This window comes from Podarcis muralis, chromosome 3 (genome assembly GCF_964188315.1).
Source record: "Podarcis muralis chromosome 3, rPodMur119.hap1.1, whole genome shotgun sequence".
In the NCBI taxonomy this organism is placed as follows: Eukaryota; Metazoa; Chordata; class Lepidosauria; order Squamata; family Lacertidae; genus Podarcis; species Podarcis muralis.
The window spans coordinates 27152911-27177929 of NC_135657.1; the positions used below are offsets into that span (position 1 = coordinate 27152911).

General features: G+C 40.9%; 1 protein-coding gene across 3 annotated transcripts in view; it reads left to right on the forward strand.

Annotated features, from left to right (window-relative positions):
* Positions 1-9090, forward strand: part of KCNK2 (potassium two pore domain channel subfamily K member 2) — a 90844-nt gene extending 81754 nt beyond the window's left edge. For all 3 annotated transcript variants that reach the window (XM_077925586.1, XM_028724646.2, XM_028724647.2), the window contains exon 7: positions 6794-9090. In XM_077925586.1, the coding sequence (XP_077781712.1) occupies positions 6794-7111 (318 nt within the window). In that variant the 3' untranslated portion in view covers positions 7112-9090. The remainder of the gene's footprint in view (positions 1-6793) is intronic.
* The last annotated feature ends 15929 nt before the right edge of the window (positions 9091-25019 follow it).

Genomic DNA, 25019 nt, shown 5'->3' on the forward strand with positions numbered 1-25019 from the left:
TAACCTCATCAGAGGAACAAGAGGGTTCTTGATGGAACATTAGTGTTCAGGGACCTACTTGACCATCAGTAAAGCAATAGATGGTTAGCTTGTGTGTTCGAAATTTATTCCCATCCCTCATAATCACCCAGATGGATTTTAAAAGAAACACAGGTTCCTTTATTTGCTTTCTGAACCATTAGGCCCCATTGAAGTCATAATTTTATGCTTTTGTCTGCAACCAAAAGAGCTGGAAACTTTTAAAAAGACCTTGGAGTGTCCTGCTATTTTCAGTTTTTTTCAGAAATTCATCTCGCTGGCAGTCTTCAAAGACAAGTGAACTAAAAGTGGAACAGCTTTCCTAGCCAAACAATAAATTGGCACAAGTACCCCAGCAATCACCCTGCTTTCTAGTGATTCCATCTGAGCCCATCTGTTTTCAGAAACAGAGGCAAACTTAGCAGCTCCTGAGATGTTGAAAAAAAGATTTTTGAAAGGAAAGACAAAACATTCTGTACTCTAGTCTTCTGCATGGATAATGTGACACTTAAATTATTCTTTCTAGTTAGACTGCTGCATCCTCAGGAGGTTAATGGGAAGTTTTATTTTTAAATAACTGACAACTACATCAGCAAAAATGATTTCAGAGCTTCAGACAATGCATTAGTCATAATTGTTAGAAATTATAAAAGAGGGAGTTCAGTACACTGAAAGCATCTCAAACTTCACATTGACAATCATATGCATTTTGTAACAAGGATGTCTTCAGCCTATGAGTTACTTCATTCAGTTGTTCATTTAGGACAGTTTTGTTAGGCACACAAGGCTGTGTGACTAGGCCATACCCACCATGCCTGCTCAGGTAATGACATAGGACATCAAGCCCAGGACAGACAACTGCAAAGGAACAGTCGGGCACCTCCTGATTATTCCTTTTCAGATGTGGCTTGCATTCAGCATTTAGCACCAATACAGGCCATACTGCTTGTAACAGACATCAGATCTGCTATGGAAGTTGGATTGGAAGGCTTAGCTGCTTTTGGATCTGACTCTCTGCCTGAAAGTGGTCTCCCACCTCTCTTATAGACTGGACAGGACACAAGGGAGACAATTCCATACGGACAGTAAAGAACATTCTGCTCTTAGATCTTAGAAGGTTAAATCACTTGAAGCATGCCTTGTACTTACATTTGCTCCTGTTATTTACATTTGAAGCCACTTGTACATTATAAACTCTCTAGGCAGCTACTATTGTATAGAATGGCTAATGTTTATTTAAATATATATTTGAACTCCAATCATTCATCCCAGTTTTTAGAGAGTAGCAACATGTTTGTAAAGAAAATATTTTCCAGAATAAAGTGTGCGTGTGAATTCTGTATCATTAATAAACCAAAAGAGGTTCAATGAAAGAAGTTAGAATGCCCTTGCTGTTGTATGATACGCATGTACAAATGTTTGGGTCTTCAGTACAAAATCCCAAACAACTGGCATTTCAATCACTTAGCATCAGCTACAGACTGACTTCTACGCTACAGATTAAGGTAAAATTGAGTGTACTATGAGAAAATGTCATACCTCAGGGGGGGAAAGGAAGCTGAACTCTCACCAAAACATTGTTATAAAGAGGAGGAGGAATTTAATTACAAGAGCTTGTTGCTTATGAGCTCTGGCAGTCTGAAAATTGCGCAGCCCTCTATCAGTAACCTTTTGAGCTTATGTCTTTAGCAATACATGGGAAAGCCACTTGTATTTTGAAAAGGTAACATTTTCTTTGAGTGCATTTGAGGGCACAGAAGAATTAGAGTCCAGAGCAATAGTCTTGCTCATTGTTACTTCCAGCAACTGTGATGCCAACTTTCTCCAATCAGATGCAATAGAGAAGGATGACACCACTCTATATACAAGTAACCCAAGAATCAAAAGGAAATGGGAGTGCCTTAATAGTGTGCTGCACTAAATCCCTATCACCTTTTTATTCTGTGAGTTACTTCTGCCCAAAGGCACCACCAAAAACACATGAACTCCATTTTATTACAAAAATTACTATTAAAACTTACAGAAGGTAACCAAGAAACAGGCCTCAGAGGCACCATATGACTAAGAACTCTGAGAATTAGATTGCTCAAGATCTGGACCAAGTTACCTGAGAAACCACCTTCCCCTTTATAGACCTTAGATCACCTAGGGAAATTGTGATTTTGGTACCACACCCTACAGAATTCCCATGTTGAAAGAAGACATGGACAAACAGTTTGCAAGGGTGGAGCCCATACACTTTGCTTTGCATGTTATTGCAATGTGATGAGGAGTGCCAGCGCTTTTGGAGTTTTTCAGAGACCCATTCAGTGCAAAGCCATCTATACAAATGGTGTGAATATAGATTGTTGAACGTGCCCCCTCCTCCAATTGTACAGTAATTTGGGGAGATGTAACTTTATGTCATCTCCTGGATGTGTGACCAAGCAGTCTGCAGAGTTTATGAATAGTTCCTGCTGCATAGCCAACTGGTTCTTTAGCAACAACAAAATAAGGGGTCAGTTCAGGATGTTCAGTTCAAGATCTGGCCTGAACTCAGGTATGGGATGGTGACAGAGAAGAAAGGTGGTATCCAAAACAAAGCAAGTCTAATAACATCTCATTCTAAATCCAGGAGGCTTTGCACATTGTCTTGAAATATAACAGTCCAGATTGTCAGTGACATTTTCACATTCCATTATAACAGCATAAGTGGTGGTACTGGGGGAACCCTGAAGGAACAGTTCAGAAATTGGCAAGTATGACTCCATGTCACTAAATTCAAGCTGCATTAAGTGCAGATACTGGCCTCATTAATTTCAAAGGGACTTAATGTGTTTTTAATCTTCTCTAGAGTGTGGCTTTTGACTTCTGTTTGCTTTTATTAGCAACTTTAGTTGTGAAAATGCCTGGCCCCTTTTAAATCAGGAACCATCACAGAAGGAATTTTGTAAATGGAAGGTACATGTTCTCAATTTGCCATCGAGGGGAGACCTGAAAAAGAAACAGTATGACTGCTGATTAATTTTTCATATGATCCTGGATGCTATACAGAATAGAAAATAGGATTTAAAAACACACTGGCATGGATCCAGAGATGTTTTGCAGGAGCGGAAAGGCTCTTTGCTTGCACAAGGCAGCCCTGCTGACTTTCCTGAGCCTACTGCAACCCTTTCATGCTCCATCATACACCATTCCAGAGGTCCCTTGGCAATATGTGAGTAGCCACCCTACTCAATGGTAGAGCCAATACCAGCTGGTGAGGCTGTGTGGGTGCAGCTACATTGCCTTCCTGACTTCCCAATGGTGCACATTGCTGCTACTTACCAAGAGGGGGAAGGGCAAGGAAGTGGGCAGCTTGGTGTGGTGTGGCTGCAACCATGGAGCCAATCCAGTGCTTCCACCTGCTGTGCCCACATCATGCAGAGCTCCCCCACTGCCTTGTCCTTCCTCCTTTTCTTCTTGTTAACTGGTAGCATTGTGCAGCATTGAGAAGCTGGGTCTTCAGCGCAGCCCCATTCACACCACCTCGCTGGCCACTACTGCAAAACACCTTTGGCAAGGTATCTCCACAATAAATTTATTGTAGTTCATCAAAATCTGTAACCCTGATTCTTTCTATTTAAGGTCAGACAATGCAACTTTGAATAGTGAATGCTTCATAATTCACGTTGCTTTATTTTTTTTATACTTTTGCGAAAGCTACATTCTTGCTAATCTCCGCTTCAGCCAATGACTGAAAATTCAACAATTAGGCTAATTTATTTAAGTGCAGTAATTACTATAAAGAGATTCACTTTGAAGTGATTAAAGCAGCAGTCTGACACCTCCTTTCTAAACTTAATGAATCATGAAAATAAATCAAATGGGTTTTAAGTAAAAATGCCCATGCGTTATCTGCTCCCAAATTTAATGGAGTGACCATAAAAATCTCTATCTTATTATGAACCAGTGCTCATTGGGTACACGAGTGGCTTCATCAAGAGTGTTACTGTGTGTCTTTGTCTACATGTGCATGTGCATGCACAGGTAAAGGTAAAGGTAAAGGTACCCCTGCCCGTACGGGCCAGTCTTGACAGACTCTAGGGTTGTGCGCCCATCTCACTCAAGAGGCCAGGGCCAGCGCTGTCCGGAGACACTTCCGGGTCACGTGGCCAGCGTGACATTGCTGCTCTGGCGAGCCAGAGCTGCACACGGAAACGCCGTTTACCTTCCCACCAGTAAGCGGTCCCTATTTATCTACTTGCACCCGGGAGTGCTTTCGAACTGCTAGGTTGGCAGGCGCTGGGACCGAGCAACGGGAGCGCACCCCGCCGCGGGGATTCGAACCGCCAACCTTTCGATCAGCAAGTCCTAGGCACTGAGGCTTTTACCCACAGCGCCACCTGCGTATTTTCAGGTCTTGAGCTCAGAGTTGCAGCATGCCACAGAACCAAGGAAACTTATAATAGCACTAGTTATCAGGGAATTAGCAAGCAGATAAGAGACAAGTATTAGAATAAAAGAATTAACAAGTTTATTGCAAAAACAGAAAGAGAGAGTGATTGATATGTATGGTTTTAAGAAATAAAAGAATGCAATCATCTGGTACTGGCAACTTTTACTGCAATGCACCCTGTATGGATTACTTCACTGAGGTGTCTCTTGTTCTTGGTCTAGGAACTGCAACTAGTGCATTATGCTGCAGCACAATTGCTGACAGGCATGAGACCCTGTCAGCATATTACACCTCTGCTCCATTTGCCTGCACCGGCTGCCAATTTGTTACCAGGCCTGATTTAAAGTGTTGCCATCCGTATATAAAGCCCTTAGGAAGAAACCTAGGAAGCTACCTTATACCTTAAATCTAATAGTGGATTGTTGATCCTTTGGCTATTAAACCTTTGGCTGTTTCAGCCAGTTTTAATCTACTGATGGCTTTGATTTGTTGGTAGTGATTGATTGCTGTCATGTTGTTGTTGTTTTACTTTAAATATATTGCATGTTCCTTTCAATTACATTTGGGAAAAAGCAGAATATAAATAAATATATAAAATGATAATATTTCAAATAATAAATGCAAAAAACATCAGCGCAAGTGGCTAGCCGCAACACCAAGATCATATGTGTGTGTGCGTGTGTGTGCGTGTATATATATATATATATATATGCAGGTTTTGGTGTCCTCGGGTGTCTTCCCGTGTAAAAGATGGGGTGTCTAGGCGACGTTTCGACGAGGTCTCACTCGTCATCTTCAGGCTGGTGCTTTCGGCTTCTTGTTACTGGAACAGAGCAGGATCTCAGTGTTTGAGTTCCTATAAATACTGTTGAGGAGGTGTGTTGTATAGCCTCCAATGTTCTGGGCAGAGAGGAAGTTCCCAGGCTAGTGTGCCTTTTCTTCTTTTGTTCCTTAATTACTTGAGGGATATCTTGAGTGATTTCTTGAGTGATATCCTGAGTACCACTTAGGTGGGTCATTAGGTGTGGATTAGTTGCTAAGGCCTTTGTGTCTTGACCTCTTGAACTTTGTGAAGAGTTTTTCTGAGAAGATGGCTGTACTGAAATTAGTTGTGCTCTGGCTTGGCTTCGTGTATAGGGGCGAGCTGTGGTTTTGTGGCCTGTGCCAGCCAGATCTGTGTAGGGATTGCAAGGGGGTGCAGCATCCGGAGGTGCCACCATGGTTTGGCTACTGGATGGTGTCTGTAATTTATCTGTGGAGAGGGTCTGGGTTTGGATCTGGTGTGGTTGATTGGTGATGGCGTTCTGTGTGCCTCTGGCTCTGGTGTCGGTTTTTGTGGGGAGGGCTAATTTCCAGATGTCTGGCAAGCGGGATGTGTCGTCACGCTTGTTCATGTTGTGAGGGTGTGTGTGTGTGTATATATATATATATATATACACACACACACACACACACACACACACACACACACACACGTATATATCCCCACCCACATATAGCAGCCTCAAATTGTACAAAAGAGAAATATTAGCTCACATTACTTTTAGAAATGAGTTTCCACACTTATCATTATGCCTGCACCCTGGGATATACATATATGCATGATTTGAAAGTGTTAGTGATCACTTCATTCTACCACTCTTGCAAGTTTCACGTAGTAATCTTATTACTGCAGTGGAGGGAGAGACTGGCAATCATTCTGCTGACTTGACTAAAACTGTCACTTGCATTAATCCTGAGTTTGAACGTGCACTAAAAACAGAACAGCGACAGCTGAATTTTTTCTTTTAAAAGCCCTTTCCATCTAAATTTAGAAACGCCTGTGTCGAGTCTCACAGGGATCATTACACATACTGCCAGGGTGTCCATAAATAACCACGACAGCTCCCCTGGTAACAACACATAACACACGCTCTGGATTGCTGGGAATTCAGTGCTCCCTGTGCAGCTGGGATCCTCTCAGCTGTCGAGGCTTAATTTTTAAAGGCAATTTCACCTCACTGGCCTAGATAAAATTATAAAAAGAGCTGTGAAATGTTTTAGCTGTGGAGGTTTTTTAGCTGTTGCTATGTGTCCTTTTTATTATATCAGGAAGATGGCAGCTAAATTCTTCCACTGAAACAAAATAATGCGAAATCTGGGCATCAATCAAAGGGAGTATTTGTGGGCACAGAGGACGTGTGCCAATGGGCAGCTGCTCTTTGTCAGCCTATGGTCAACTTTTGTTCCTATGGAGATTTAATAGAGGCATGGATTTTTATAGTGCAAAGTGACATTATCTTTCTCCCCTCTCTCTTTCCCAATCTTTCTCTCTTTCTATCTCTCCCCCCTCCCCCCCTTCTTCCCTCTGTTCTTTAGGTGGGAGAGTTCAGAGCTCATGCAGCTGAATGGACAGCCAATGTCACGGCAGAGTTCAAAGAAACACGTAGACGCCTGAGTGTGGAGATTTACGACAAGTTCCAGCGGGCTACCTCCATCAAAAGGAAGCTCTCTGCAGAAATGGCAGTGAACCACAGCCAAGACCTGACTCCTTGCAAGAGAACCTTGTCTGTCAACCACCTCACCAGCGAGAAAGACCTCTTGCCTGCCATCACAAAGACGGACAGCATTTATATGAATGGCTTGACTCCTCACTGTGCAGCAGAAGAGATTGCTGTCATTGAAAACATTAAGTAGCACTGACTTTGAATCCTGATCTTTTAATAAGAAGAAGCCTACGGTTTAGACTTTACCTTGTAGTTCCTGATATCTTTCCCCCTTGTCCATAACTGATGCTAATAGCATTATTTTTATCATGTGCATGAATTCCAACAGAAATCCACCCACAATAAGGATTCAGAGTCACCATCGTATCTCTTGAAAGACACAAAATGAATGGCACTTCTGTCATTGACAAATGCTGGAACAAGCAATGTTTGATGCCTTTTTTGTGCCCAGACTGTTTCTTCATCTCTCCTAATGTGCCATAAGGCGTTAAGAATGAATACTGCTGGTTTAGGTTAACAATGTAGCTTTGAGGGATCAGTCCTTAAACTTTTCAGGGTCTACCTTACCAAGCCTAGGAACGGACCATGTATGGACTACAATCTATATGTAAATGGCAAGAAAATCTTATGCAGCCTTTTACCTAAGAAATTTTTGTCAGTGCCTTATCTTTTAAAGAAACAGAACCTCTATAACTCTCATAATGGTTTTTTGTTTGTTCGTTTGTTGGTTGGTTCTTGCATGAGTAACATTATCTCATTTTGATATTTCATCTAGACCATAACAATCATGTTTTAAGGGTGTCTAAAGCTGAGGATACCAGCATTAAGAAACTGATGCCAAATCCAAAAACATCAAAGCACCACCGCTTCTAAGTCTAGCTTTAAAGGCACTGCAATTAGCAGGGTTGCAAAAGGTGTCTCCCTGCAAGTAGGTTTCTTTTCTTTTTTTATTACTCAGGTGCAGAGTATGTACACTCAACAGACCTGTAGAATTCATGGATCCATTTCAGGTCTCGTTACTTAAGCCGTAGTTGGCAGTTCAGTCCCATGCATCATATACCAAAAATCTTCAGTTTTGTATTATTAACCGATTTGATAGGTAAGATTAACTTGGTGCAATCAAAAGACTCATTTTACACAGAATCAACATTGAAACAATCCTGAATTATCAGCATTTCTATTAAACACCATGCTGCTGGCAGATAAGGATTTGAAATTTTCATTGTTTTAGCCACGTCATGCCATACGCTATTTTAGCACAGGGATCCTGCCTGCTGATTGCTTTCCTGAATGTTACATCGTACGCTTTTGCCCATTCTGGAGCTGGGATTAAAAGTGGGAACGCAGCTGAAACTGGCATCACTGTGACTTTCTACATCCAGAATATAGACGGTATCTGAACACAAATGCAGGCGTGAAAAACAGTTGACCAATAGCACAATCTGAATATAATTGAATATTTGGGTAGAATAGGCTGATACACAGATCTGAAACCAATCCTTGGGATTTCTTTAATTGTTTTAAAGAGGGGAAAAAACATTAATTTTATAGCCTCTTGTGTCTTTTGTTTCTAAGTGTGTGCAAGATTCAGAAGGAATGCAGGATTTTTAAATAACGGAATGGATTGTCTTTTATTTTCCTCCACCGTTTTATTCTATTTCATCCTGGCTGTATATAAAACAAATATAATACCCCTTAAGAGATTAATAGGCAGCCTGATCCTCAGAGCATAACTATGATGCAAACTTCGTTGAAATCAGAGGCTTGTATCTGTAGAGCTGTTTGAGGCCTGCATCCTTGGCTCTGATTATCTAAAGCCAAATGGGACTTCAATTGGACACAATTCAAGTAACAAATCCATTCTGTCCTATTATTGAATAGCATTATGAACTATGAATGTTAAATGTACGGATGCTTCATCTTCTTTTCTGACAAATCTAAGTTATCAATGTAAATAGCAATCAATGAAGAGTTACTGAGAGTGTACATCTCAAATCAGCAAAGTTCCATTAACTATGACCAGGCCAGGCTCATAAAAGGAAAGGCCCCTCCCCACGATTTCTCCCAGCACAGTGTTCTGAATGTTGACATGGTAAGAAAGGTTCTCTTGCCATGCATAAACTGTGAATTGTAATGAAAATGAAAATAATAAAGTTTTTAATTAAAACATGCCTTACCGAGTTTCCTGTTTGTCACCATTAAAACCCTGAGAAATCTGTTGTAAAAGTAGCACAGCGGATTAGGATAGCTTTGCTCCAAGTTACAGCCTTAATTTTAGCAAACAAAACTATTTATTTTGCTAGATATAAAATAATAGGTCCTCTTAAGCAGCAACTTGTTTCTTCTTCAATGAAAAAAATGTGCTTGCTGCTATTGCCTTATGTTTGTCTTAAACACAATGGCTATGATATAGTGAGTCCCCTTCAGCTACGCCAAAGAGATTGGGTGCATACAGTTGCGCTTTATTTTCCTGTTGCTACATATCACGCCCAGCTTTGAATTGGTTTTGCAAGCTATTTTTCAGACATGGCCAGCATTTAAATAGCATCCTGAAATTCAGGTTAAGATGCTACTTTTTTTGCGAGTCAGTTGCATTTGCAAATAATCTGTTCACACTTCTTTCAACTGGGGTTCTGATGTGAAAACTGGTCCTTAGAAATGAATGGAAATGGCTGCCAAGTAACATCTTAAGTTTTTAGCTGTTAGATTGTTTTGGATTAAGTCCATTTTGAAGTCCATGGGCACTCAAATCCGCATGTGGATCTTTTACAGAAAGCAATGGGAAAGTAGGGTGAGGATAGGGCCTAGCTAAATGGGAGAGCATTTGCATTGCCTCCAGATGTTTCCAGGCTTGGTCCCTGGCATTTCTAAAATCCTGGAGAACTGGCAGTGAATGTACGTAATACTGAGCTATATAGACCTGACTCAGTATAAGCTAGCTTCCTGTGTTCCTGTTCTACGCTGAGGGGAACTGTGCACACTTTTGAGCACACTTCATACTCGAAACTGGACACTGGGTTCTTGCAAAGGTGATAAAACTGTGCCTGGGCTGTACCACTTGCACAATGAAATAAATCTCCATACAACAACTTCCATGGACACAGAACAATACCAAGTCAAGGAACCCTTTCTATGCACATGGTAGTTTTTTAATGGAGCATCAGTCCAAAGGCCACAGTCTCTTGTCACATTTGGAGCAGGGTGAGCGTGAGAAAATCAGCGATATGCAGTACACAGTAGGATTTTCAGGACATGGGACAGCACTTAGAGCAGAATAGCTTAACCCTCACATGCAATATAGGTATAATAATTCCAGTTTACACGACAGGATTGGTATAATGATGTGATTGTTAGTTGGCGTTCAGGTTGTATAAATTTACAAATTATATTCTCTCTGTTTAAGTATCAAGAGCAATATACTGACCAAATGTGTGCTGCGTTGCTTCTGGCTGGGCTGGGCTGCTGAGGACAACTATTTTCCGAGGCAGGAATGGTTGATGTTCCATGACAAATAATCAGGGGCAAGATTCTCAGGTGTTACTGAAAGGAAGATCAAAGTCTGTGGTTGCAGATTAGCCTTTCCCATCATGAATAACAATTTGAGCTGGCTTCCTCCTGATTTCCTAGCAGCTCCTACTCTTTGGGAAGTTATGACACCCTTAATCCTGTTCCAAGGCCTGAGCCATGACAGCTCCTTTAGCCAAATAGCTCTGGATACATCCGAAACACACAAATAACCAGAGCTATGAATATAACTTCACACAGCACTCAAATTACTGGGGAATACAGGGAGGCACAAAAAATCAGCATAAAATGGTCCCCATCCCTCTGCAACCAGTTTTCTCAATCTCTCCCTCTTTCCCCCTTGTTTTGGTCTCTGTGCACATGGGTTCCACTTTATTGAAGCTCTCACTTTCAGACACAAAGATTGTTGGGGATTATCATGCGCATGAATGGTTCTCTGGACATGACAACTGTGCTGCTTTCTTCCCTCTCACCCTTGGCAGAACAGCCTGGTCAGATGTGAAGAAAGCAGCTGTATACAGTACCAACAGTGGAGGGAGGTTTATTGTAAGCCAGTGCAAAATCTATGTATTCGTGGGTGCCTTTGCTGTCACAGTGTAGTGATGACTGAGCATATTCTTCTTTTGCAGTAGCCAGAAGTAAAACACCCAATGATCAGTTTATAAAGGGTTTATTTTGTTCCCTAGAAGGGTGATTTTTGGAATTCATAAATGCTAAGCCATCATCCCGCTGACATATTCGGTGCTTCCAGGAAATGCCTACGCTCATATTGTTAATGCAATGTGTTGCTACCCTACCCTAAACTGTAAATAAATTTACTAGACAAGTGGTTCTTGGAATATGAAACAGTAAACCTTATCAAGACAGACAGCAGCCTCAACAACAACAACAACCCACTGAGTGTAAAAAACCCAATATTAATAAAAAGCAAGTCAGATGAGTTGCTGCCACACATACTCCTCTTCAAACCCAGATCAAGTAAACTAAATAGACAAAGCATGAAGAGAGGAGTCCCCAGCAACCTTTCAGATGGGTTCATATATACCATATTTTTCCATGTATAAGACTAGGTTTTTTCACCAAAAAAATAGGTTTGAAATTGGGGCTTGTCTTATACATGGGTGGTGCTAAGGGATGTTTTCTTAATTTGGAGTCCACAAAAATAGGGGGCGCCTTATACATGGGGGCGTCTTATACACGGAAAAATATGGTAATCAGTTTCCTGTTTGCCCTTTCGCCAAGCAAGAATCCCCTCCAGATGACCAGGTAGGAAAGCTTTACAAAAGGTCCTTGGCTTTGTTTTGTTATTAAGCTATAAATGACTGTCATGGATATTGGTGGTGTGCATTGGCTGTCTGGGAGGAAGGCTGAATAACTAGACAAATGGGGGTGATTGGGATGTCTCTCCTCCCCCCATACTGATTCAAAACCTGTTGTCAATATCTCCTCAAGTCAGCTGAGGCCCCACAAAGCCTTCTGTTCCTTTAGTATTTCTGAACTCTTCTATGTTCTCTATGTTTGATCTTTCCATCATCCTTGGCTATTGGACATGCTTGCTGGGGCTAATGGAAGTTGTAGTTCACCAACATCTGGAGGACGAAAGGTTCCCCACACCTGTTCACTGGATTTTCAAGACGTGAGGTGTCCAAAATGTTGACTAAAGAGCTCCAAATTGTGTGTTTTAAATGAATGAATGAATGAATGAATGCAGCTGAGATTTTTTTAAAAAATAAAAAGTTAGACATTTAATTTAAGACGTGCTCTTTTAAATCCTGCATTGCTCAGCTTTAACACATACGCACACTCACCATCTAGAGCTGTTCAAAACTCCACAGGTATCATTCTGTATAGTCTCATGCCATAGGCCTATTGGAGGCCAGTAAGGCCTAACGCCTGAAAGGCTGCTGTGAAGGTTTTTAAAATGTGCAAGCAAGCATACACACCACTCAGCCACCTCTTAGCTATTTTACATTAGCTAAGAAAGACACAAACCCCTGCTCTCCCTCTCAAGAAAAGGAAACTAATGTGAATTATGGAAGAACATGAATTCATTTTACTTCCCCCACAAAAGACCACTGGACCTATTTGTCTGCAATTTGGCAGCCTTAATCCACTCTGGAGGGGCTCGTTCACTTTGGCCAAAAGAGGAAAATTTTAAAAGGGCCCCCCCTTTCCACGTTATAATTTTGTTAAATTTTATTTTGTTAAATAAGAAAAATAATGAATGAGGAGCACAGAGTTCTGTTTTGTACAGAGCAGTTTAGAACCCCAAACACAGACTGAAGCAAAGAGAGTATGGAGTGGCTCAGATCATAATTTAAAAAAACAAATTGATACAAGGCGAACCTTGCGGGGAGGACCTGTGCACAACCCTAATAGATACGCCTATGAAAGCAGGTAATTAACAAACATACAGTATATTGTGGGCGAGTAATTGTTGCAAAGCTACTTCACTCTGTAGGTGAAGCCCTAGAAAATCAAGATAACTATGAAAAATAACTTGCCCTGCTTAGAAGAGATTGTAATGGTACTTTACAATCTGGCTGGTACTTTACCTCTGACCCAAACAAGGTGCACACTGGCAAGAGAATCTTGTGCTTTCCTATCGATTGTTCACACTTGCCTAAGAAATAATTCATCGTTGGCAGACAGCCATTTCACGTCACTGAAATTTATAATTGCCTGCTTTGTCGTATGAACTTATCCAGTTCGTAATGCTTGACTGCAGCATCATTTTTTAGGAAAAGTTTTCCAGATTAGATGAATGAGATTCTGAGCATCCACAGTCACTGTGTTCAGCAGACCAGGCATTTGAAAAAAAAGAGCGGCTTTGCATCTGCACGTACCTACAAGTGTTAACTCTTTTGATTCTAGAGCAACTCTCACTGAAATTATCACTTACTCTTGTAGTAGCTCCCGCTGACTGCTGCTCCAAATTATGTAAGAACCCTTGACCAAACAGCCTTTTGACTGGTAAGTATGTTCTCTTTCTAGGTCAATGTTTTATCTTGATCATACAGTGGTACCTAGCAAGACGAATGCCTCGCAAGACAAAAAACTCGCTAGACGAAAGGGTTTTTTGTTTTTTGAGCTGCTTCGCAAGACGATTTTCCCTATGGGCTTGCTTCGCAAGACGGAAACGTCTTGCAAGTTTGTTTCCTTTTTCTTAACACCGTTAATACAGTTGTGACTTGACTTCGAGGAGCAACTCATAGAACGCGGTGTGGTAGCCTTTTTTGAGGTTTTTAAAGCTTTTTGAGGTTTTTGAAGCTTTTCCAAAACTTTCCGACACCGTGCTTCGCAAGACGACAAAAATCGCAAGACGACAAAACTCGCGGAACGAATTAATTTCGTCTTGAGAGGCACCACTGTACCTTGCAAATGGGTAATGTGGTTGTTGTGCCCTTGTTTTATGTTTTATGCAGGGCTTTCCCCCCCAGCTGGAACTTGCCAGTGGGCGCCATTGCCATTCTAAGAGAACGAGGGAGGTGTTCATGGTGAGTTCCAGCACCTCCTTTTCTAGAAAAACAGAACTGGTTTTATGAGATTTTTCTCAACCCTATGTTGAGAAACCCTATGATGCTAAGATATGTTTGGTTGGAGGGAGTGGTTGAATTCCCACGTGGGTCTCCAACATTCCTGGTACTATGGGACAGATGCAGGAAAGGTGAAGCCGATCTCCAAGTCCACTGGCACAATGTAATAATATATGTGGAGGGCACTATCAGTGAGCATTGATCTGAAGAATGCATTCAGAACCGATAGTTTTTCTGAATGCCCTCTAAGAAAGTTTATAAATAACAAGTCAATTCTGAATCAAACAGAGGGGTTAGGGAACAGTAATGTTAGTAACGGCTTCAACAAACTTGGTAAACAGATTTTACTAGCTTGTAGATAGATTATTCTTGCTGCTTTGTTTGGGAAGTACAAAGAGTGCCTGAAAGGTTCTGCAGTACCATTCTACAGCTGGCAGGTTTAGAGCACCAATGCCTTCAAATAATAAGACTCGATTCTGTCCCACCACAAAAAACATTATTTTTCTTAAATATTTTTTGAAAAATCAGTTGGTGAAGTAGCTACGCAGAGCCTTGTATTATTTACTTATTTATTATTTTATTTATTGAATTTATATACCGCCCTAAACCCGGAGGCAGCTCATTTTTCCTGGGGGGAAAACCCCTAAACATTTTGTGAATCTAAGTTTGGCCTCATTGAGGGGAGGTGTTTCAATATGATTAGGAAAATGAGAGTACAGTGGTACCTCGGGTTAAGTACTCAATTCGTTCCAGAGATCCGTACTTAACCTGAAACTGTTCTTAACCTGAAGCACCACTTTAGCTAATGGGGCCTCCTGCTGCTGCCACACCGCCGGAGCACGATTTCTGTTCTCATCCTGAAGCAAAGTTCTTAACCTGAGGTACTATTTCTGGGTTAGCGGAGTCTGTAACCTGAAGCGTATGTAACCTGAAGCGTATGTAACCCAAGGTACCACTGTACCCCTAAATATTTTTTTAGAAGGAAAAAAAGCACTGCCCGGAGGTCTCAGGGCAGTTATTCCAAAGCAATAAGATCAGACTTTTGTAGTTTCTGCAGGCAAGATGTTAGCCTCAGTGATGCCCATGGAAAATCAGCAAAAGTTACCAAAATCCACTATTCAGAGTTCAAATTGTTGCGTTCACATTGGAATATATTATGTTCCTGCTTTTGTCACATCTGAGTATTAATTGATTAGCTCAATTAATCCTAACACATACAGGATATACACATTTTGCATTTGCTTGAAAGATTATGTCTGTATCATGTATAACGCCATTGCTAATCCTAAAGGAATGTAATCTTTCCAACACCTAGCTTGTTTGTGACACGTCTTGTAGTCAGAGGTTTGCAAATAGCACCTGCCCAATTACTCCCATTTCATTTGTGGCTCTAGGGACCCAAAAACCTTTCTCACTTCCCACATATAGCCTTTTTCTCTTCAGCCAGTCACACCTCAATAATAGGAGTTTAAAACCCATGCCTACGGACTAAACTACTTTTGCTTCTTGCTTTCATATTTCAATACTTTTTTCTCACAATCTTCAAAGGCCTTCAAAGATTATCAGCCAGCTTCAACTAGTAATAAATTGTAGGGGGGAGAATAGTATTTGGCCACGATTGCAGCAATGAATGCAAGTCATATGGAAACCTCATTAAGCGGATTTCCAGCTCTTCATGTTTACAGTCTTATAAATGGAATAAGCAGGTCAGTCAAGGTGCATATGTCTCATCACACTGTGCTTATGCGTCATACCAGCATAAAAATAACCCTGCAGGATCAGGCCATAGGCATATGTTTGCATGTTTTACTTCTGCTAGTAAATTCTAACACCAGTGAGATATTCCTAAAAAGTGATGAATTTTGCTAGCTCAGTTGTTAATTTGAGCTAATCCCAGAGAACAAATATGTAACTTTCAACTCATCCTCCTATCAGATCTTCCTTTTGTTAAATAGGCAATAACAATTCTTTTATCAGCGATAAATAATATTTTCTGGGGAATGGATTTCAGACTTAAATTACTTTTCTAATTATAAATTAGAATGGTGTTCATGGCTGCATTTTAATTAATGGTAATTAGACATTTCTAAATAGCAAGTCTGAAAATGGTTTCCAAATAGACAGAATATTTAATGACCGCAAAATGGAGGTTTCTTCCTATTTTTCCAAATAAATACATTTTGTGGTTTATCAGTAAAGCTGAATTTAATATTAGAAGCTATTATAGTATATTTAAATTTAAGTAGTTAAAGCACCTGCTGCGGCTGTAGAGACCAATACGGGAGAGATATGTTTTGTTGCAGCTGGGGCAGATGAAGGTGTCCAGTGTCCAGTTGTGCTGCTGCAGATGCACCAGGGTGTTTTTTTTCTCTGAGCTCCATCAGTCATTCCTCCTCTGTTCACTGCTGTGGATACACAACCTGACTGATGGTCTCCAGGTACTGTGGTCATCACATCCCAAATAAAGCATAAATCATATAAAATAATTAACAAACCATCAATAAAACAATTGCAATCTGTAAAACTCTATTAACAAAACAACAACTAAAAAAAAATTAGCTAAACATCACAATTACAGAAAAAATCATATTATTATTATTAACAAATTAATACCTCACGTACAAAGCTACGTTTCTTAGTAAAGAGCTCCATGATACATGATAAATTTCTGGAAGTGGTTTTCACATCATGTGATAGCTCAGCTATAATGTGCAAATCAGCAGTTGAGGAAACATCAGGGTAAAATAATAAACAATGCAGCCCCCTTCTTCAGTGGCACAGAATCACTGTGGTTGGTTGGTTGTGTGTCTGGATGAGACCTTAGACATCCCAGCAGTTGCAGAGAGTTGAGTGGATGGCCTTTTTCTGGTGCATCATGTGTTATTTGAATCCAACTATTTTATCCGTGTGCTGCGCTGGCTCGCCAGATGCAGCTTGTCATGCTGGCCACGTGACCCGGAAGTGTCTGCAGACAGCGCTGGCTCCCGGCCTATAGAGTGAGATGAGCGCACAACCCTAGAGTCTGTCAAGACTGGCCCGTATGGGCAGGGGTACCTTTACCTTTACCTTATTTTTATTAGGCCCTTTGCTGTAAAAAAATGTGTGCGCCTGAAGACATCTCCCAGCCAGCTGCAAGGAAAGAGTTGCTCATTAGATTTTCCATATAGAAGAGGCTTCTTTTCAGTGATCACCTCACCTCCACCCCTCAGGGAGGACTCCAAAGTGGGCTTCCCTGTTCCATGCTTCACTTTGCTTCATTGTGATGTTGCTGCTAACTCAAATAAAGCCATTAAAAATAAATGCCAGAGAAGAAGAAAAGAAAAAGAAATCTCAACCCAAAGCACGGCATAATATCTGGAGAACTGAATAAAGCTCTCCCTGAAAATATGGGGTGGACAGCTGGAAGGAACATAGGCAAGGAAGAGAAGTAACTACAAAGCGGTAAAAAGTTAGTAAAAACACTACTGTATTTTTCTGCCTTATCATCCTTCAACTCACCACCGATAAATGTGCTTCTTTTTTGGGTGGGTGGGGGCTGAAAACCAGGCTTGACAAGGCATATCAAGAAGGCTCATGAATTTACTATTTCTGAATCCCTATAGAGATGCACCCTGGCAGCACCAAGACCTCCATGCAGACTGGAAACTTACGTATTGGGAGAGAGATTCACCTAGCGAGCCACATCAGCGGAAGCCCTATGCAAAGACTTCTGCTTGTGCAATGGGACTTTTACCTCTCCCCCTGCCCCTGTGCACCCATGCAGCCCTATATTAGTGGGGCTGGGGCACTGAGCTATGATGAAGCTAAAGTGCTTGCACAAATGGAACATTCATCAGAGCTCAGTGCTAAATTCTACCTGGCCTGGGCGGGAGGTGTTTGGAGGAGGAAATGAATGGGTGCTAACAGTAGTCCATAACTAATGTGTCCCATTGATTTTAATGGGACTCCGGTATCATTGACCTACTACGGATGCATCTTTAAAAAATCTAAGCAGGGCTTTTGGCTCTGCACTGCTACTTCAGCAAATTGTGTTTTTGCCTTTTTGTTTGCGTTTGGAGTTTCTTTTGCTATGGGTTAAATGGTTCTCTGGAGTGGCAGGACATCAATATGGTTAATAAATAATGCATTAAAATAAATACATCTGCCACCTACTATATTACATGGAGGGCATAATCCAGAAGAGGAAAAACCAACCACCTTCCCATACAATTCCCAGTGAATTTTAACAGTACTATAGAATTTGGGAGGGCCAGTGACTATGGGGCTACAGTGCTGAGAACTTGGTGTGCCATCAAAGGAACGACCTACTCTGTCAACGCTATTTAGAAATCTGACAGTGCTCTCCACCCCACCCTGATAAAATCAATTGGATTTTTTAAAAAATAATAATACTATTTTTATTTCTTTTCATGGTACAAAAGGTTGCTGTGAACCACATTTTAATCTCGGGCAGCTTGAAGGTTTCTGGACTAGAGATGCCTTGCAAGAGCACACTATGATGGCCCAAAAACAACATTTGGAGATTTTAAAAGGGTGCCTCAAAAGGAAAGGCAACTGAACCCCTGCGCTTTTTTCCAGTTTGGATCATAAGTGGTTTCTACCAAGGCACCTTCTCTTTACTTGCCTACATAAGAGGAAGGACCAGGACCAGATGTTTATTGTCTTTTGCTGTATCTGTGCCTTACTTATAAAATGGAAGTTACAGGACTGTTGCAAGGAAGGTTAATTAGAAATTGCTTCCCACATTAAGGCTGTAATCCTGTACCCACGTACCTGGAAATAAGCACCACTGAACTCAATAGGACTTATTTCTGAGTGAGCATGTATAGGATTGCACTGTATCCCCCCCCCCCATATAATCAGTTATAGCAATGTCATATTGTTTAACAGATCTCTAAGTACTGACACTTTTTGCCTACTTTAACTCTGTCATCATACAGTTATCTCAATGTAGAACAGTAATTCAAAACCTTTCCAGATCTCAAACTGCCTTTAACCCTAACCTGCTGCATGACACCCACTTATATTTTCTTTTTTCAACAATATATGCCTACTTTTCTCCAATGCCCCTAGTGCAGCTACATGTGTTCTGCTTTGGGTCATGTTGATTAATGCATGAGACACACAGATTAACTAAGATGGTACCCCCTCCTTGGCCAACCTTAAGATGTAGAGGAATATATACATGCTGTCAAGATACAATGCAAACCTTAAAACTGATGTGGCTGGGGAACAAAACCAAGAGCAGAATTTATCTCTTGGTGTTATGTTCTAACAACCATTGCCTGGAGTTGAGGTTAAAAGGTTATGAAATATTAACAAGCCAAAAGCAAAGTCGACGAGTTACAGTAGCACACATAGGAGAGAGACATTGAGGTGTCTGGGTAGGACAGCTGTCACTCAATAGGAACTGCTCACAATTCAAGGGACTCTGTTGGTGACAGGTAACAAAGACAGGAGCCAGTATTACAAAAATAGAACCGCTGTTTTATTACAGGAGTTCTCAAATATTGTCAAAGTCAAGAAAACAAAGGTTTCTCCAGAAAACAGTCCAGAAAGCAGCTGTTTCAGCTTTCCCAAGTGCTATCAAATTATAAAAGTACATCTTGAACCTGACAGAGCTCATGTTTTCAGCCTGGTGACAAACAGATCAAAAAGAAGACAATAGGGTACCAATGGACAATTGGCATTCCAATACTTGGCAAATTGCCCTTCTTGGGGTGGGGGGAGCCTCACATAAGCTAAAATTGTTCAGGGACCAAAGTTCCCAATATCACTTATTTCTCATTTGGACTAATTTTATTCATATACAAACAGTGTTGCTCAGGAGCACCAGATACCACAAGTCTATCGCAGTATTTAGATTTAGTAAAATTCAAGCTTATCTTCTTTTTTCCAATGAAAATTTGTAATTGTTTCTATTTAGACAATGGAGCCCTTTACAAGTATAGACCACACATCCTTTTATGCTTGGTAGGCTCCTTTTATGCTTGGTAGGCAAATTGTATAAGTGTGTCCTATATTTCTTCATTGGAAATTGCTAAAACTTATCTTTAAAGAAAGAATCCTTATTAAAATTCAATTTAAAACTTTTTAAGAAAATGAATAGGTAGAGTGGGAACAGATTTTACCTGAGTCCATAATAAGCTTTCCTAGAGAACATACCCCTATTACCAACAATTCATCTGAGGAGCTGGGACACAGGAAGCAACTGCCTATAGACGTTTTAGAACTGGCAATAGGTTTTAGGGCAGGGATGGTGAAACTGAGGTTCTACAGATGTTGTTAGACTCCAATTCCCATCAGCATGGTTAAAGATGATGGGAATTGGATTCCAACAACATTGGAGGGCCACAGATTCCCCATCCCTGGCGTAGGAGAACATTCCAGCACCAGGGAGCTACATCACCTTCTTTACAGAGGACAGTTTTCCATTTGAAGGGCTGTCCAGTCATAAACCAGTTTACGGATAAACAATCACAAGAAAGGTGAGCAGGAGCCTTGAGGGTGCCCATTAATAAATAGCACCTTACTGCTGACAGAGCCAGCATGCAGGTCACGTGGCCATATTCTTGCTTGCTACCATGGAGATATGTATTTTTATTAAAAAATATAGTGTGTATTTCTAAATTTGCGTAGATATCAGTTAGGATATTCAAACGTAATGCAAATCTGTGTCCTCTCTTGTTCTCTTTTGGGGGGATGGTTAAGAGGTCACCCTACCTAATGCCCACAGGCCAGGGTAATGGGGCAAGATTGAAGAAGAAGAGAAATAGCATGCATTCATCTGAAGGCAGCCCTGTTTAGAGAAGCTTTTAATGTTTCATAGGTTATTGTATTTTAGTGTTTTGTTGGAAGCAGCCCAGAGTGGCTGGGGAAACCCAGACAGATGGGGGTATAAATAATAAATTATTATTATTATTATTATTATTATTATTATTATTATTATTATTATATTCAAACCTTCTCTCTGGTGTGAGGTTGGTGCAGTTGTCAAAGCAGAGAACTGTTGTGTCACTCACAATTGTGTGACACATGTCGTCATTGCCTCTTATTGAGTGCTACAGCATTTTAGAAGAGGTTAACAAGCGAACTTCACTACTTTCTGGCAATATTGATTACCATTCTAGAAACTGCATTTAATGTGAATGGATTCCGTCTTCCACTGAGACTAGTCAATAGAAAGTATAGTCAATTGACATGAGTGGAATTATAATACTTTGCATTCATGCGGCACACTGTAAGCATTCAAAGCCTCTAACATGCACAACTACATCAGTGATCCTTACAACAACCCTGTAAAGAAGGCCAGTATCATCGTCCCCACCTTACAGAAGGGTGGTTTCAACCTAGTAGGTTTGTTGCTGTCTATTTTTATACCACTTTCCCACAAAACTTCCCCCCAAAATGGCTCACAAAATAATGAATGGGAAGTGTAACAATTAAAAACATCTTACAAACATTTATAAATAATCATAACAACAACAAAAATACCCCAGTCCATACAACATTGGGTAAAGCATCTTAAAAAGCAGAGACATCACCTTGCCAACAAAGGTCCGTATAGTTAAAGCTATGGTTTTCCCAGTAGTGATGTATGGAAGTGAGAGCTGGACCATAAAGAAGGCTGACCACCGAAGAATTGATGCTTTTGAATTATGGTGCTGGAGGAGACTCTTGAGAGTCCCATGGACTGCAAGAAGATCAAACATATCCACTCTTAAGGAAATCAGCCCTGAATGCTCACTGGAAGGACAGATCCTGAAGCTGAGGCTCCAGTACTTTGGCCACCTCATGAGAAGAGAAGACTCCCTGGAAAAGACCCTGATGTTGGGAAAGATAGAGGGCACAAGGAGAAGGGGACAACAGAGGACGAGATGGTTGGACAGTGTTCTCGAAGCTACCAGCATGAGTTTGACCAAACTGCAGGAGGCAGTGGAAGACAGGAGTGCTTGGCGTGCTCTGGTCCATGGGGTCATGAAGAGTCAGACACGACTAAACAACTAAACAAATACAAATAAGCTAACCTAATGAACAGCTTAAACACACCAGCAGGTAAGAAACCTAATAAACAAAAACAAACAAAAAACAAAAAACCAAAAAAAAAAAAAAAAAACCACAACAATGTATAAAGTAGGGATGGGAGACCTTTTTTTTAGCCAGAGGACCAGATTCCCTCATGGGCAACTTTCCAGGGGCCACATACGACTGGTGGGTGTGGTAAAAGGAGATGTGCTGAGACACACATGCCATTTTCCATCCTCTATTCAGGCAAGCTAGAGATAGGATCACAGTTCAAGGATACTTTCTAGCCAAGTAAAATGACTAGAGGAGGGTTAGGGTTTTGTTCTAGGCAATGTTCCATGGTCCAGATAGAGTGCTCCTGTGGGCCACATTCAGCCCTGGGCCTGAGGTTCCCCACCCCTGATATAAACCAATATGACCGAGCTAACATAATTAAATAGCGAAATGAAACAGAAAAATATATATAACCGATATGAAAATGGAAGAATATACTACTAAAGCATCACCCTGTCCCAGACGATGATTTGGTTCATGTCTCTCCCTGACACAGAAGGGCTGCAAGATGTTCTTGATTTTATGGGATATCCTTTATTCCATAATATCTATGTCCAAGACAACCTTTAGAGCTGCATAGGTTATACTATTTTATTAAATAAATATTGGGATGAAGCCAACTAAACCTCTTAAAAAAACATTTCGGTTCTGATTTCCAGGCCACATTTTAAAAATGGATTGGAATTTTCTGCATATATTTAAATAAGATCTCAAAGTTGTTAAAGATATCCTGCTCAGGCTTCAAAGACATTGAAACAGATTTTTAAAGACAATTATGTTGTTATAAAGAAAAGGCATAAAAGGAAACAATGCAGGCAAAAAGGCCAGATGGTTTGCATAATAATTAAGGCCTAGACAGAAGCAGTTTGCAAACATGTCTTCTGGTGACTAATATTAATTTGAACTGGAAATCCAGGCAATGGATTGAATGAAGTTAATGAAGATAAAGAGAAATGCAGTAGAAATGGAGCAGTGACATTTCTGATAGTTTCATTTCACTCCCTTATTACTTAGCAAAAAAAGATATTTAGAGTGGAATACAATTTGATCCAGTGAACACCTCAATGAATGGAAAAGGAAAGAAGTAGATTTTGCTCCTCCCCTTGTTGTCCCAAGCACCCTCCAAAAATACTACTTTTAGTTCTTTCCAGTTTTCAAAACCCCTGGTTCCGCCACCCCACCGTATATCAAAAGCACCACAGATCATATTTGTAACCACATATAATTTCTTTTAAGGATGCAGATGAAGAGATCTATATCACAATGCTTTCGATGAAGTATTGAGAGAATTTCATTATTTTATTTATTTATTTGTGTTTTTATTGGGGCAATATATATTTATATTTAAACAAATCTCTGAGCGGTTTACCTGGGTTAACACATCAGCAGCAAATACACATAAAAAACCCCAGGGAATTTCTATTCAATTAATAAACCCAGTAAAAAAAAAAACCTAAATAAGTAGACTATTGCAAGTGAAAAGTAACTAAAAAGTATAACCTCAAAAAGTGGCATATATTGTAATGTACAACAGATTTCTTTTGTATGGTATTAGTTTGTGTTATGATTAGCGTTAATGTGTATAATGCATTTATTTTATCATATTGTCCAGTTAAAAGGTATGCCAATGTCCATTATCACTTGTGTTTCAGTTTATTTGCTTGTTTTCTTCAGTGCCCTTGATTGGCCTCAGCTGAAATGCAGTTCTGGTTTTTAATAAGTATGTGATAAAGATGAACTTATTAGTACTATTTTGAAGTTCTTCTTCTTCCTTTGCTTATTTCCCTCTTATCTGAAGTCACTCACTTTGCTGAGAAAATATACAGTGGTACCTTGGGTTACATACGCTTCAGGTTACATACGCTTCAGGCTACACACTCCGCTAACCCAGAAATAGTGCTTCAGGTTAAGAACTTTGCTTCAGGATGAGAACAGAAATCGTGCTTCAGCGGCACGGCAGCAGCAGGAGGCCCCATTAGCTAAAGTGGTGCTTCAGGTTAAGAACAGTTTCAGGTTAAGAATGGACCTCCAGAACAAATTAAGTACTTAACCTGAGGTACCACTGTACTGGAGAAAGTTATTGCATGCTGTATACCAGGGCTGGGGAACCTGTGGCTCTCCAGATGTTTCTGAACTACCACTCCCATCATCCCTGACCATTGGCTGGTTTTTGGACCATTGGAGTCCAGCAACATCTGGATAAGAGAGATTAACATCTGAGAACAGCTCTCTGCTTGGTGCCTTCTCCTTTTATCTTTCCAGCCAGTGCCATTTTGGAATGGGAAAGTATTCCCAGAAAATGGGATGGATGAGTGGAATGAATGTGTTGTGTTTGCGTAGTAGCCTCCTCTATAACTGAATATGGCAGTTACCAAGGAAAGGGGTGCTAAGTAAAGGAATATTAAGGACCCATTTACATGATAACCTTTTGAGATAAATAAAAGGTTTCATGGGGTGCCTCCTTCCCATATTTTAACCCAGGCACCCCCAAACTCGGCCCTCCAGGTGTTTTGGGACTGCAATTCCCATCATCCCTGACCACTGGTCCTGTTAGCTAGGGATGATGGGAATTGTAGTCCCAAAACATCTGGAGGGCCGAGTTTGGGGGTGCCTGTTTTAACCTGTAAGTGTGACTGCCAAATGATAGAGCCTTTCGATCAAGATCATAAGTAATTCTGAAAAGTGACATTGTCAGATGTGGTTCCTTTTTAAAAAAAACCAACTGCACTTTGCATGCAAAAGATCCATTAGCTGGGACCTTGTCAACAGGGGCGGAGGAGGGGGTGCAGTGGGTGCGGGCCGCCCCAGGTGTCACCACTGAGGGGGGTGACAAAATGCTGGCGGCACTCACCGCAGGGCCTGCAGTGCGCCTGAGCCACGCAACTCTCCTGGCCGTGGCTCGGGTCCGTGCTGCTCAAATGGTCTGACCACTGCCTCCCCCCCCCCCAGGGTAGGGTG